The sequence below is a fragment of the Chroicocephalus ridibundus genome, chromosome 2 (genome assembly GCF_963924245.1).
Source record: "Chroicocephalus ridibundus chromosome 2, bChrRid1.1, whole genome shotgun sequence".
NCBI classification, from domain to species: domain Eukaryota; kingdom Metazoa; phylum Chordata; class Aves; order Charadriiformes; family Laridae; genus Chroicocephalus; species Chroicocephalus ridibundus.
In genome coordinates this window covers 40,701,245-40,717,960 of record NC_086285.1, presented here as the reverse complement: position 1 = coordinate 40,717,960, position 16,716 = coordinate 40,701,245, and the positions used below count along the sequence as shown (strand labels likewise).

The 16,716-nt window shown below is 37.3% G+C and overlaps 1 protein-coding gene across 1 annotated transcript in view; it reads right to left on the bottom strand.

The window, feature by feature from the left end:
- The window catches only part of KCNH8 (potassium voltage-gated channel subfamily H member 8), a 191,313-nt gene that overhangs the window by 44,109 nt on the left and 130,488 nt on the right, over positions 1 to 16,716 (bottom strand). Inside the window, exon 8 of the mRNA XM_063325153.1 lies at positions 3,203 to 3,400. Within this exon, the coding sequence (XP_063181223.1) occupies positions 3,203 to 3,400 (198 nt within the window). The remainder of the gene's footprint in view (positions 1 to 3,202; positions 3,401 to 16,716) is intronic.

Sequence of the window (16,716 nt, the reverse complement as noted above, 5' to 3'; positions counted from 1 at the left end):
AGATAGATGAAAAGCAGGGCAGGAAGAACAGATCAGGTATGAATATTAGAAAAAAAATTATGCATAATTGAAAATTTATTTCTAAGAAGAATCAGCTGGATCAACTATGTATTGTTCCTGATGCTGCAGTGAATTACTAAGTCACTAACATCAGAATTGGGCAACAAAATGTGCGGGACTGGTGTAATGCCAGATACAGGATATTATAATAGAAATATGTCAGCTAGGGCTGAAACAATTCAGCCAGACATAGCTAAATAGGCTAAAGAGATAGGTTAGCCTCTTTAAGGATGTGACAATCAGTTTAAAAAGGGGGGAGGGATAAAACGTTAGGTGGTGTATGGATGCATAAGTGAAAATCACTTGTGTTACTGTAAGTCTCCCAACAGGCTCCAAGGTTAGGAGCTGGGCAGTGTAGAGAGCTCCGAGATATTATTATAGGCACAAATATAATCAAGAAGACAACTGCTACTGATGATGACAAGCTATTCCTGGCTGCGATAGGCATGAGATTTCTTTATCAAATAATCACAGACCCACGTTACTTTCTGTAAGAAATCTATTAATCCATTCTCCAAAACCAAGCAGGACAAGTCAAAAACTTCTAGGAGCCATATTTCATACAGTGGCCTTGATTCTAATGTATATTTGAAATTATTTTTTTTGTTGTTTAGGGAACAGAAGAACACCTGTCCAGAAAGGACTGCAGCTACTAGAATGGGCCTCCAGTCTCATTAATACAAAACTGTACATTCTTTGCTCAAAGAACATTCAGAATACAAGACAGCACATGGTACAGTCATCTGCAGAGTACAGATGTGATTCATATTTTACAGATGCTGGGTATCCTAGGAATTCTGGTTAAATTTTAATAAGTAACTTTTCTTTCCAACTTCAAGAAGAAATACTGTGTAGAATAAGATTTTTTATCTTCACTATATTACTCGTCTTAGGCTGTAATTTCAAATTAATGCAAAACAAAAATTAATACCAAGAGGTGGGTAAAAATCAAACAAGAATATTAGAAGTTATTTAGCTGTTAAATTAGCACTTGGGGTTTTGTTGTGTTTTTTTTTGTTTGTTTTGGGTTTTTTTGGTTTTGTTTTTGGTTTTTTTTCTTGCTTCAGCTTTCTTTAGGGTTGCAATAAACTCACGTCATTCCTATGGCTAAACTAAATCATGATATCCATTACACCTGAAATGTGATACTAATGTCTTGGTTTAAGAACTGTAAAAAACTTACATCTTTTTTTCTCAAGACACCACTTTTTGAAAATTAAATATCAGCCAAAACTATACACCAAAACACGTTTTAAGAAATGAAAATGTATTATGCCCTAAAGTATACAGACCAGTACTCAGAGTTTTCTGAGGTGTGCTAACCAGTCTGCACTATACGATGCCAACTCCTTCAAGTTTCCTTGCCATACTTATTTTCTCAAATACCATCTAAAATACAGTTCCTCAAGAAAATATCTGCAAACCAGCCTGCTCTGCTTTCTTACCTGGATATACCTTCTTCAGTGGATTCTCCCACGTGTAAAATCATTCTTCTACCTGCTTGTCTGTGAGCAACTTTACCTTTCAGTTTTCAGTTCCCTTTAACTACATTCAGTCGACTAGTTCTTCATAATTTATTCAGTGCATAAGCGTATTTGTTCTACCGCTCAATAATATAAGAAATTAAAAAGAATTGCTATAACTGGACTAAATAAAAGCATAGGATACTTTTATATTCTACTCTATTTAAAGTTTGTGAAAGCTCTGCCATATCAAAGTGAATTAAATATTTGTTATTGCCTTGCACAGGATATCTCTTGATTTCTTGCTGGAAGTGAAAACTCCTTCCTTCATTCCAATAGATTTTATGCAGTGAAAGCCCCAAAACACAGAGACCACATTGCATTTCAAAACTATAATTTTTTTTTCTACGCAGCAAAAGCAATTAATGAGCTGCTTTTGTTTCTGTGACATTGTCAAAACCATAATGATATCATTCTTGGATGAGTCATTATATTACTGCCACTCATTTTCAAGACTGGGAAAAATGACAATAACTCATTGAGCACTTTTTATACCACTTGATGCTGCACGTATATAGTTTGTGGGTCATTCATCGTGTTCCCTGGCTTTCAAGCGTCAAGTTGCCAATTTATTTTTGCCCAGGAAAATTTATGCTGCAAAGCTGACAATCAGTGCCTTACTGACTAGCCCTGGAGAAATACCTACTAGTATTTCCAGAACAATTAGGCAAGCAGAAAAAAAAAAAGAGGGGGGAAGTACTCTAGGAGTGACTTGCTTTTACCCTTCACACCCACTGTGATATCCTTGAGTTGTATGATGTACACACTATGAAATAGCACAGATAAATTTTGGGAGGAGGAAGATGACGGTAAAGAGAGAGTTGCAGGTAGTTTCTCAACTGGCCTGGGCTTACCAAGCTCTGCAGGTGCCACCAGCACACTGGTTGTGCCCAGGTGCCTCAGCAGAAACGAGGTGGCAATAAACGACCAGCTGGCTTTCCCCAACAGTATGACTAGGTAATTAACATAAATAAAAATACTACTAAAAGCTCCAAATATGACCAAAACATTGCATTTTGATTCCAATCTGAAGCAGTGATAATGAAATTGCTTTTTGTTTATTATAGAGTCACATACGTCTCACCAAACAGCCCTCCTGGCTCTGTTCTATCTCTGCTGCCTTATCTCTGGTCTGGGCTTTCACATGTGGCTACGCACCAGTTCACAGACAGATACACCACTGGGCTGGCCGGCTCCCCGCGCCGTTGTCCCCAGGGATGCTGTGGGGACTGAACTGGAGCTCAACATGCACCTATTACTTGGCTGACCCAAAAAGTGCCTGGCACTTAACCAAAATACTCCCCTGGCACGTGGCTGGGTCACACGCTGACAATAATTCGAGTTTACGTTTTACTGGGTGACAACTGTATTTTGTCACCATAAATGATCAACAGGTTAGAAGTATGTCAGCTTAAGAGAGTTTATCTAGTGTAAACGCAGCAAAGTTATTTCTTTTACCATTTAAAATTAAATTTACTTCTTTTACCATTTAAAATTAAACTCGTTGTTGGTTTGGTTTTTGTTTTTTTTTTCAAGAAACTTAGCAAAATTTCAGCTCTTATTTTACGTGTCCCTACCTCCTCAAAACGTTTTACATGATGCTTAGCATTTGTACCTACCCCCAATCAGCATTGTGCAAATGGAGAAGATCTTTTCAGCATCGGTATTGGCTGAAACATTTCCAAACCCAACACTGGTGAGGCTGCTGAGGGTGAAATATAGGGCAGCTATATAGGCACTTCTGATTGATGGGCCTCCTAGTGTATTATTCTCATAGTAAGGAGACTCAATACGTTTTCCTAGCTCATGAAGCCAACCTGAAAAACAAAGCATAAAAAGAACTATTAAGGAATACTGGCACCATGAAAACTACATATTCTGTAAACCAAAATAATTCCAAAATAAATTATTTGGACGACGCTGCATTATTCACACAATTTCAAGAATAAAAGAACATTAAACTGTAGGAATTTATACAGCACGTTAAGTATTGTATCTCTGGGGTATTTTCTTATGCACTATTATTTATGATAATAACTGTATTTCTGTATGGAAATCAAGTGTTTTGGAATTGCATATTACACGTCTAATTAGGTAATTCACAAAATCCATTAAGGCACTGAAAAGAAAAAAATCATCACACTGCAGCAAGAATGCAACATCGATTTGATTCTTTCCATTAATTACTGCTTGGAAAGCTTTTTGAGATTCTAAGACTAAATTGTTATAATAATAATTAAATATTTAGAGCTTTTTACATGTTTCTTTTTACAGTAGAAAAGATTCAAACAACATAACTTACAAACCAGAATTAATTTTCAAAAGATGCTTCAGTAAGTATTTTCTAAATTGTTCATTTAATCTTTCCTTTAATTTTGCTAAATGAGTCCATGTGTGTTAGAGAAACTAGAATTGGCTACTGCCTCATAGATATTTAAATACCAACAAGAAACCAACAAGAAAACTCCAAAGCAACAAACCAGGATGCAGTTCCTCTTTTGTAAAAGAAAAACAAACAACCTGAATAAACTGCATAAACGTAATGCTTCACAAAAATCAAGATGGGGTAAGAAAAGTTAAAAATCAATTTTTGTGCCCAGTTTTGCCTGTTAGGCAGTGTGCTCGGGAGAACGGGAATCTTCCCTGGGTATTCAGGGAGAACCACCAAAACATAATATTCCTGGCAGGCAGAATTTTATTTTAGAAAAATTGGTTGGAGGTCCTCCTGTTGTAAACTGAGACCTGACAGACTGAATCACCTTCTGAAACTTATTCTCTCTCCACTTCAATCAGCATCCATTTCTTCATTTTGAATGAATCCAAGTATGAAATGGGAAAAATCCCCTTGTACAGAATATCTGCAAAAGTAGGGGGCAGATTTAAAACATCTGTCCCAGCACTTCCAATTAAGCTGGGGGAAAAGTCTGTAAGAATTGACTACCTACAGCAGACTTGTTGAGCCATGCCTCCTGCCATCCTCAGCTCCATACTCTCTTGCGTGCTCTCCTACAGAGAAAGCTAAGCCAGAAGGGCTGGGTGATGACAGCGCAAGGTCTAGCCACGACCCTGCCGACCCACTCTACGAGGGCCAGTGAATTTAATCAAAAGCATCAATGAAAGCACTCTGTATTTTCATAGGATGCCAGTACTGGGTGGGCTGGTTACCTTGTCAACAGACAAGAAAGCATATGAAAATCTCTTTGATTTTGCCTTGATAGAAAGTATTAATCACATGAGGCTATTTTATACTCAAGTCTCTGGTTTTGAAAGTATTCTACTGCATTTGAAGAATGGCAAAACTGAAACAAATCAAATAAGTTATTTTAAATAAATGTAACTGATGTGTGAATACTGAAATAACACCTCTTAGGAGAAAATCTCTTTCCTGGGAGTATTCTAAAAGCCACTGATTCTTGGCCTCTATATTCCCATTTTTCTGCCTTTTGTTATCTGAATGAATTTCACAATTGTTGTTCCTGGTTGTCATATTGCACCTGATTGCAAGTTTCTCCACCTCAGTTCAGCTATCAAACAAACAAACAAACAAAAAGAGTAAAAGAGTTTACCTATTGTAACTTTATACGAAACATTACGGGACTCACTTTCTGACAAATACATTTTCATTGCTATCCAGAAAAGGTAGATGACTCTATTCTTTAATTGATAGATATTTGTAAACTCATTTCTCCTTTACAGCACACTTTATGCTCAAGGTTATCAAGGAAAAAACCCAACCCTACTGAGACATCATTATTCCCAAAGGATGCATTGCTGCTAGCAGAGGTAAGGTATAAAAGTAAATGCCTACACTGTATCAAACAGGAGAAGTCTCTACAATATTTCAAAATACAATATTAACATTTTACAGTTTCTAACGAGCCCTTCTGGCCAGGACATCAGTGTCAGTATTTGAGACAAGCTCAGCACTCTGTGCCCAGTTCTGTGGCATAACTGAGGGTCAGACAAACGATCTTGATCAGTAAGATGAATGGCTTATCACTGAGCTACAACAGGAACAGTTAGCAATTATTAGCAATTGTTAACAATTGCTAAAAAAATTACCACTATATAAAGGAAAACTATTAAGTAACTTTCTTTAGAGGTGGACCATGAGATTTGGAACAGAAAATACATAACTGAAAGCGAAAACCCAATAAATATATTCCTCTGATTTGTAGATAAGGGCATGTTTACAGCTTCTCATTTCTATTTTGGCTGTTAGAGATGATCCTAATCAGGACCTTTTGAAGAAATTATTTAGGATGAGGTTTCAGCCAAAGTATATAAAATGTTGCAAGATATTCCAGATCAACTATACTTCTCAGATTTTTGTTGATAGCTGTACATTTTTTTCCATTTGGGGATAGAGATAAGATACTGTTGGCTGTAAACACTTTTATTAGCCAATGAAAATAGCTGTAAGACAGCATGACTGACTGATGCCTTTTACTTTTTTTGGTTCCTGTAGGTAACAGCTCTCAGCAGATTCGCTGGCAAACTTGCGTAGTTAATTTCTGCCCTCAGGGAAGAAGAGAAAAAAGAAACATACCTTGCAGTCAGAGGGAGCTTCCCAGAATTTGGCATTATGAATCTTGTCTGGTTCTGAATTAGCATTATCTAGATATAGCTCTGTGACTTTGAAAACATATTTAAGCACCAATTAGTATAATTAAGAGGAAGATTTTTTTCAAAGGGAAAAAGAGCACTTAAGTAACCAAGTCCCATTAGAAAAGTCAGTAGGAATTGGATATCCAGCTCCATTAGGCTACTTTGAAAATTGCTGAAATAATCTGTATTGAGTTTCATTTACCTGTATCTGGGAAGTGCTCAAGTACCAGCAGAAACATAAACAAGCACTTAAGCATCCATAGGTGGCATACTTTATAATTAGATGTAAAACACGTTATCTCATTTACCTCATTTACCGGACATCCAGAAACTCAGTCTTCCCTCAGTTTGGTGCTTGTAGTGCGTTGAGCAGGTACATCACTCCCTATAATTTGCAGATTCATTCAATACTACTACTTAGTTTTTCCTTATATGCCAGTCACTTAACATAACAACATCCTGTCTGACGCTTCATTTCAACAACTTAGAAAATAGTTGCATTTTCTAATGCATTGAGTACCTACAGTATTAATTCTATAAAACAGATAGACATTTTTTTCCAGTTAAAAAGTAGACCCAAATTCTCTGGGCTATTCTGGACTACTGTGACTGGAAGTGCAAAGAGGTATGGATGAGGAGAATCTCTTAGAACATCCCTGAATGCAGGAATGGTTCCCCAATAGAACAGTGGTGATGATATTAGAAGAGAAAGGGTGACACAAAGGCCCACCTTCTCTCAGCTGTGGTTCCATAACAAATTCAGGGACTTTCAAGTATTCCTAGGGACAATGCGAAGGTAGAAAAGACTATCCATTCCCGCATTGTCACCTTTTTGTATTTAAACAGTATTTGAACCTTATTTTCACGCTAGTGAGGGAAGAGAGTAAGCAATATTATGCTGATAACAGAGAAAGAGAATATGTAATGAGTAATGCTGGGATAAACTAAAGGACACTGTCAAATGTGGGTTATCTTTTAAGGCTATGTTTCAGGCTGAGTTCTGTTTTTCTGGCTCAACTGAAGAACCCTGGAGCTCTAAATGCAAACACAAAAGATGGCAGCGGCTTTATTAGATGACGCGTGTTCTTTATACTTCTCAAAACCCTGGAATTGTACCTTATGAAATAGCAGGCAATACAAAACCATCCAAAACCAAACACAGCCTAAAATACTGGAGAACAAAAGACAAAAAGTGTAAATAAGTCACCAAACTGAAAAATAATAATAAAAAATGTCCTGAACTGGAGCACATACAGCCTTCTGATATAAGGAGATTATAACTTTTAACATAGAAGTCTGTATTTTTTATGCCTACTAACATGTGTTGCAGTGAACCGTTTAGGGTCATTAAGGAAAAGATAAAAACTATACAAGAGAAATTAGATCCTTCATCACTGGAACGCATTTTTAAATGAAAATCACCATGTGGCCTGAGAGCTCCCACTGCAAGCAGTCCCTGGTCACTGCTGATAGCTCCTCATTTCAGATCTAGAGTCAGGCAGCGAGGAGCTACAGGTTTGCATGGGAAATCACACCATCCCTTCATTACATAGCTGTACACTCGACTCTGCAAAAGGTCATCTCGTATTCCAATTTTAAATGGGTGAAAACTGTTGCAAAGATCCCACTGTGAAGGCAAGATTTTAGCCTATATGTCTACTCTGTTTCCTTGAAATATTAACCTTCAAAAAACAAACCTTAGGGCAAGACAGTTGCTAAGATAGAACAAGTAAGTGAATTCCTTTCTTTTTACGTAAAAGCACTTGTGATTACAGTCTCTGTGAGATAGATTTTACATGTCCAAATCACTGCCATCAACTGTCCATGTCACTTCTTCAGAATGTGCTTCTTCATGTCATAGTTAAAGATCATTTGAGGGGAGACAAGAACTAACATTGTGTTTTAAATGAAATGATATCATCATTTTATATAACAGTATAATGAATATACTCTACCTTATCAAACCCTAATTATTACTCATTAGACATTAAAACACTAGTTTTGCTTTTAAGATTGCTTCCAAAGGATTTTTCACAGTTACTCTCTAGTTGGTTTTGGCTGATACAATGCATTCAAAATTTAGAGGTATGTAAGAAGACCAAATTGTTTTACTACTTTAGTGTGCATGACTCTGCATTATTGAATGATCATTGCCTCTGTTCTCATGGTGATTACTCATTTAAAGTATTCAAATTCTTCTCAGGATCCTCAAAGCCTTTTTAATCCCTGTCTAGTCAACATGGTTTTGACATCTGCAATTTTTTCCTGCTAAAACATTTGCATTTTTCCCTGGACACTAAACAGCACCATTCCTACCACTTAGCTGTTACCCTTTCACTGGTTACAAAACTTGCTCACTTGTTTATAGGTTTATACGTTATACGTATAGGTTAGGTATACGTATAACCTATAGGTTATAGGTTATACGATGGAATTTTGCCTGTCATGTTAGGAGAGGCTCCCAGGTACCAGAGCAGATGGTTTAAGGATTAAAGACCTCCAGAGATGACAGGAGTAATCATACTTTTAACCACTGCTTTTGGATGACTGTAAACGTGGCAGACCTTATCGCACCAGGCCACAAATAAGGCATGAATCAGGCTTTTCTTTCACCCAGATTAGAAAAAAAATATGTACTAAAAATAGAAAACCCCACAACCCTGACGGTGTCCCACAGCTGCAGGTTCTAGGAGTGTGAAAATGCACCTCCGCCATATGTGTCCAAATGGCATAATTGCACAATAGTAAAATACAGCAGGAGTTTATGCTCCTTTCAAAATGAAGATAATAAATTATTGTTACACGTGTAAGAGGAAACTTGAGGTGCACCTATATAACGTGTCAATAAGCACAGGCTACAAAGGAACAGCTCTGGCCTAGAGGCTATATTTGAAGGAGAGAATTACCTGACATTCAAAATCAGTAAAAGTTAAGTGGCAGTGCATGAAATTTAGACTAGAAAGACTTCAATATTAGTACAACAGACACAAGCATAATGGCTGCATGACAATGAGGAACCATTAGCATTAATCTGCTCCCCATGGTCTTTATTTTGCTAGCACACTTTCCTGTAAACTGTAGACATCTAAAATGAGACAGAAAACAAATATGATAAAGGAAAGATGTTAACATTTTTCTCAAGCACTGAAACTCTGCTTAAAAATATTAAAGTCATTCCCCAAATAATTTATTCTAAAAATGTGTTTTCTTATTTTTGCATTGTGAAACACAGTCCTTAATGGAGTACATTCTTTATTATGATGGATTTATTTATATATTTTTTTTCTTAAACTAGAAAGAGACATAAAATGGGTATGAATGAGACTGACAGTGTGACAGAACTAGAGGAACATCTACTGCAGTCACATCCACATAGTCAAATTTTGTGGAGGGAAATTCTTTACGTGACATAGAAAAGAAATAGATTTAACTTGGTCTATATGAAACACAGTTTTACCTCAACTGCCTGTGGCTGGAGTCCTTGCGGTAGGGGCACGCAGAGCCACTCAAGGCTGCCCTCTGTGACCCTGGGACCAGAGCCCAGGCACCAGTGAGGCTGCCTGGGAACTGCCATGCACGCAGCAAATATGGAGATTAGTGCTGCAGATCAATGCATGGCAGAGGTATTTACCCTCCACAGTTCATAGCATCACCTTTCTCTTTCCTTTGTGACACACTAACGGTATATTTTAAAATCTAATTTATGCCTATTTTAGTATTTCCCCACATTTTCCTTTGGGTGGGTCATAATTCTTGGTACCATTCTGGTGCATTTATTGCACCAGTTTATCCAGATAATGAAGAGTTAACTATGTTAACCTTGTAGAAGCAGATTATACTTAACCTCTGGGCTCAGTGGACTTTTAAGTGCCAATAGAAGTGAGGCACGTGGATATTACCATGATGGAAATTACAGAACATTTTCTACAGATATATATAATAGTTTATACACTTTTGCTTGATGAACACCCACATTATAGACTATAAAAATCACAAAAAAATCCCTGTAATAAGTAATCAAAGATGAAAAAAATGACCCCTTTTCTATCAAGTACTCTATGCCTCTTTCTATTAAGTAGATAAAATCTTTAGAGGGGAGAGAACAAATTTTATAAGAAGATTTCATGCTTCAGATCTGAGATGTTCATCTCTTTAAAGCCTAATGCATAAACAAAAATAAAGCCTTCATTTATGTAAATGCTATATATATAATTTAAACCTCCATGTGAAATAATTAACAGCATATTTTGGGGAACTTGCAAACAATGTCAGTGACAAGAAATACAATATTTTAAAATGAGAAGAAAAATAGTTGAGAGTTTCAAAACCATGCCCTTCTCAGAAACATATGTTGATGAGACATCTTTTCTCTAAAATTATATATGAAGATTCACATGTAGCAAATTTTAGGGTCGCTGTCATACTAGAAGTGGACACAAGGAATGGATAGATTCAACTAAAATGCCATTTGACTTCCATTGCAGAGAAACTGGATAGAATTTGTATTACACCTCTTCCCAAATTAACAAATGAAGTAAGAGCTGGACATGAGACAAAATCCAAGGCACAACCATGCTTCTAATAATGCTGAGATCTGGGCCATATCTTTGGATGTAGTGAATTTCTAGTTCTTACAGATCAAATAAAAAAATGTCAGGTGAAATTGTAACCCTCTGCTAGATTTTGGGAATTCTACCACTGATTTTCGAGCATCTGTAGCTTCAACCAGAGAAAGTCTGAATTTGGACACAGTGCAGTCAGAAAAGAAAAACAAAGATGAAAATTGAAGGTCCACGTATGCCCCACTGCTCCATCAGGCTTGCACACTCAATATACACCAACCTCTGTAGTCAAAGGCATCTAGGTGAAATCGTTACTTTTGTATTTCATTCCTTTTTCATGCCTGCCTTAAACGATGGGGTACCCTTTGCAGATACATTGACTGGTGTTCTTCTTGGACACTGATCTAGAAGAAACTGCATCTTTCCCTAGATCCTTAGAGAAAGTTTGTAACCATCTAGAGATATACAGTGAGACAGATGTTTTAAAGCCTTTTAAAACCCATGGAGTTTTCCAAAATAAATGCATAGTCTCTTTGGTTAGAGCATTTTTAGATACAAGCTTAACCTTTGCCAGGTCTTCCAAAAATTAATTCAATTTGAAAGGTAACATCCTATGTAATTCTTTTGTAAGGTTGACTAATACCCTTTGTAAATAAATTGGCTGTTGTATTTCTAATTGAATATATACATAGAAGCTGTCACAAATATAATTACATTTTGTAGAGCATCAACTCATGTAACTCAACAAAGTCATAACAAGATATTGACCCATTGTGCTCACTGAAAATGAAGTTTTCATGGTGCAATAAATATTCAATGAACTAAGTAGTTTCAGGAAGAAGAGGCGCTCCATCAAGGAATCAAAAAAAAAAAAAAAGAAAAAAATCTAAGATCTAATTGTAATGTTGCTGGTAACAACAAAAACACAGCTGAGCCCACAGAAATGCTGAAAACCTGACAATTAAGCTTTAATTATCTGGCAAAACTCAACTCTAAATTGCAAGTATCACTGCTTAGAATAAGAAAGTAAAATTTCTGTATTCTCATGGTAAAATTGATGCCCCCTTGGAGATAATGACACAATTCCTTTGTGGGGAGCATTTAATTTCTTGTCATTGGCAAGGTGTGGTCTGTTAAATAATTTATATTTTCATTTTGGAAGGCCATAAGTGCAAGGAGAGATACTTTTTATCCCATGGGAAGCTTGTAATCCACCCCAGTGAAGGCACTGTAGGTGCACGGATTATAATGCGATTTCCCAAGTCTCTCTGGTTGATCACTCCTGAGCACATTCATGTAAGTGGTAGAGCAATAGGCTAGATATGAAATACTTGTAATGCCAGCATTTTATTAGAAAACAACGTTGGGAAGATATCTTTTAAAAAATCTTTGGTTAGTCACATGTAAAAATAGGGTGGAGTCCTGCAGCTCTTCCATCTAATGCAAAATGCTGCACAACTCAAAACACAGTGCACATGAATTACCAACAGCTTCACCCATTTCAAGCCCCAGTTTCTAGCCAGAACCTAACCACGTTCATGCATTAAACATTAACGTTTCTAGATGAAGTCCTATCTTCTTTTGTTTGCAAAATAAGGTTTTGCTCTTTTACTTTTTCTTTTACTGGGCTGGACAAATCCCTGAGGACCAGCCCAGACGCAGTTCCAGTCAGAGCCCCAAATATTTCTTAAGATGGTGGATAGTTCATGTGAATTAGCCACTTATATTTCTTCTTCATCACATGGCAAAAAAACCTCTCTTTCCAGCAAAGTTATTTTATGTCTATGACTATCGTATATTCTGGTGAGAGAGAAAAGAAGGCAATGGTATGGGAGGAGACGTGTCCCTTTGAGTGGAGCTCCAAGACCGTCTCCAAAAAGCTAGCTGGTGTTCTGCATGACCATAGTGGTTGTTACTGGAGAACTTTTCCTCCAGGACCGTTTGCCATGTGGAATGGGAACTGGATAGCTGAGCTTGTCCCGTTTGGTGGGCCAGCCATGCAGGCTGACTGGGCAGGCTTTGGGTGGGTTGTCCCTCTCACCCCTACTCTGCGTTACTACCCTGCTGCCCCATAAGGCTGTAGATTGCACCTCTGGGACATGCAACTGTTATTCTGTAGGTGTCGAAACAAATCAGAAAGCTGCACAGGTCTTTTGTCCATTTTGATGAGGAAGCCTCCAATATACCTTTGCAATAGTCTCATAGCACACAATAAAGGTTTCCCTCACAGTAGAGTTGTTTATTCCAAGGTAGAGACCTGACTATATTACATATAAGAGTTATGTATAAGAGTTTTCAGAGCTAACTCAGCAGATCTGCAAGGAACATACTCCTCTTGATATTTTATGATAATTTGCTAAACATTTATACTGTTGCATAGATGCTCCAGTGTACATGGTAAGTGCACCTGCATTCCTGCACAACTAGGTCTCATTTATCAAAGAGTAAGTAAATTTAGAAAAGAAATGTACTGGAAAACCTTCTTCTCACTGGTAAACATGTACATCTCTTCTGAACAGTCATTTGTCAGATAGCTATATTTGGATATGTGGAAGATTTAAATCCTTCTTGCTTTTGCAAGTCAGCAGGTTTTTTTCTCTTCCCCACTTCATTGAAAGAAATAGATAGTGATATTTTCAATATCAACTTTCCATGACTGTGGCAGTCAATACATAGAAAGTACTATATATAGCTAATTATTTTAATTAAACTTTTTATTTTTACTGGGAAGAGTTTATAAACAGCTCTATTGTCATTAATTTATTTGTAGTGAAGATAAATGCTTTCTAACATTTTTTAAATTTTATTTTCCTGTTTTTTCCCCTCCTCCACCAAAAAGGTAAGATTTTTTTTAGGGTTCCTAACCCAAGAGAAATTAATAACGTAACTAAATTAACTGCCTTCTTGTAATATCTTATAATGTTCATATAAGTTTTAGATTACAGATAAAACATGCAAGTCTAAACATATAGCTAATTTAAGTAATAAAATTGCAAATATATAATTAGAAATATAGCAATCATTTGCAAATCATCTCCTTCAAGTCACTCTGTCACTTCACAGAGTCTCAGCATTTAACCTTACTGCTCCCTGGGCAAACTGGCTGTTACTGTCCTTTTCCGGGCTATCAAATGCCTTGCGGCTAAGCTTGGAATTAGAAATGTTAGTGCTTCTAGTCCATTCAGTGCAAAAAGCACGTCTATCTTTGCTTCCCTGCGCTCCAACAGTCTGCACCCATCTGTTAGAGCCTTTCTTATCTTATATTTAGAGTGTAATCCCCTTTTGGGCAAGAGCAGCCTTTTTATCCTGTGTTAATTCAGCAATGGAGACAAGAGAGTCTTGACTCATAACTATGATCCCAGGTGCTGTTGCAATAAAATTAATGGTAATGACTCTTTTTTAATGCTGTCAGCTGAAGTGTTACAAACCTGCTTTGCAGCTTTATGTGTTTGAAGTCCAAATCATGACAAAAAGGGTTTGAGCTACTACATGCGATACCTTCCTCCTGTCTTTTTTAAGAATTAAGTACCCTCCTCCATAAGCAATACAGATTACATTAAAATGAAACCTTTATTATCAAAATATGCAAAATTTCCCACAGAACAAAACCTTGAAGAATGTCAGTTTTGAGATTGCTAGCAAAACTTTGGGTCTGTATGTGTGCAACGTGACATCCGCCCTGATGTTCTCACCTCCTGAGGTTTCACCATCAGAGAAATTCATGCTAAAGTCCTTCAGTACTTTATTTACATGGCAATTTCTCAGTCCTAACAGCGAGTATATTAACAGTCTTGACTCTGAATCTGCAAATAGTTTCTCCTGGGGGCAATGACAGTGGTAATCAATACCTTAAAATCTCTGTAAAAGAAGGTACTCTTTGCAACAGCAAGATATCAAGAGGACTATATTTTTTATAAAAGCAGTAAAATATGCTACATGTATTTTCATACTGCCTGTTTAACCCCCTGCGATCTGCGAGAGTGGGGCTGTTTACTTTTGGACTCCTCTGCAAGAGTTTTCTCCGCTTCTCAAAGCTGAGTAATGCGATCGGTGGTCCCTGGGAGTCGATGCCTTCCCCGCTCCCCCCGTCTCCCCCACTCCAGCCATCAAGACTATTTTCAGCAGCTTCTACCTGTTCAAATGCAGCCTCCCAACTTGGTAAACCAGGGGTGGATGCCTCAGCACAGAAGCTATTTCCTTTAGTAGGTCTAACTACAAATGAAAGAGTAATCGCGGAATTGCAACAAAACCTTGCTAGTTTTCGCCTGCCTGGCCTGCGTAATCACACAGGGGACGACATGACAGGATGGAGTTCAGTTGGGGTCAGCGTAGACTCTTGCCGTCTACGTGACATCCATTTCTCCTTGTCTTCTACAGTAATAGCGTCCATGCTAGTTAGATAACAGCTAAGTGTGCTAACCCTCCCTATTATCCTCTCCTTGCTTGCTCCATAGATTTTGCAATATCATCTCTGCGTTCTTACCTCAGGAGCCACCGTGTTGCTTTCTGGCCCAGGACCCTGCTGCAGTCAGGCAGCCATATGATAAACAGTGTTAACACTTTATTTGCTCTTGCCTTGCCTTAATTTTCTAATCCTTGAACCTAGAGCCTAAGTAACATTTTTTAATCTGTTTTGTTTTGGGTTTTTTTGTTTTTTTCCTGTGTGTCACTTGAATCAAGGAAGTTGATATTTGGCTTTTGTGAGGGGAAAATCAACAACAGGGGGTATTTTATTCCAGATGGTATCTTAACATAATAGCAAAACAAGAATTTGCAATGTAACGAAGGCCTGATGTAAAAAAGGAATAAAAAATAAAGAAGAAAGCCAGTGTCTTAATGGGAGAGCACACTATGTGTTTAAAGTTTGTGTAAATTACAGCAGTACTGAAATAATACTGTCTGCAGATCTGACAGGTCTTTACGAAGTGCATGACATAAGGAAATCCTAAGCATTAGCATTTTTATCTATAGCTATCTTAGATCTGACAAAGAAAAATTATTTGGAATAACTAGGTATAATTAGTTTTACAGAATCTGGCTTGCATAAAACTTTACAGACTGTAGAACGCCATGACATACTCTCACAACTCCACATCCGTTTCTTTTGCTAAAAGTAGATACTAGTTAGCTTTAAGCACTGTCACTTGAAAGTACCAAAGAAACACAAATATTTTCCAAGCTATGTGAAAATGGAAGAAAGTCTGGCAAGAGAAGAGTCTTGAATAATTTCCTCATTTTTACAGGGAAATCATTTTTCTACTCTGGTAGCAGGAAAACCCTTCTTTTACCAAGCACCTGCTCAGTTAAAGGGGAGGAAAAAGGATAAATAAATAGAAAATAGGAATATACACAAAGGAGGTTTCTAGATTAAAAGTGTAAGGCATGCTTGCACTATAGAAGAAAAGAAAACCAATTTTAGTCATTATGGGATGTCTATGGAATGCAATGTGGCATTCTAACACCCTAGGATCTCTACCTGTGTGATGGGGCTGAAAGAGGCAGTACAATCAAATATTGAAGCTGCTGAAAAGATTTCAAAATATATAGCAAAGGTTTTGTGGATTTAAACTGGATTGAGGCATTGTAATTTGAACAGCCAAGCCATGAGCTTTGAAACCAAATGTAGAAATTTCTGAGAAATCCTAACAAAACATCCTATTACACCAATGTGCAATAGACACTAATGTTTTAGCAAACGGCTACAAAGCTCTCCAAGGAGGGTAGTGTAACCCTAGAACAAGCTACCCAAAGAGATGGAGGCCTCCCCAGCCTTGCTAGTTGTCAGGGCTTGGATGGAGCAAGCTGCGTCTGACCTGGTTGGTGATTGTCCTGTTTCAGCTACCTGGCTGGACTAAATAAACCCCAGAGGTTCTCTCCAGCCAACATTTCTTTGATGCAAAGTACAGCAGTTAAGGCTTAAAGACTCTGATGTAATTTCTAATTGACTGAGTGAGGCTTTTATG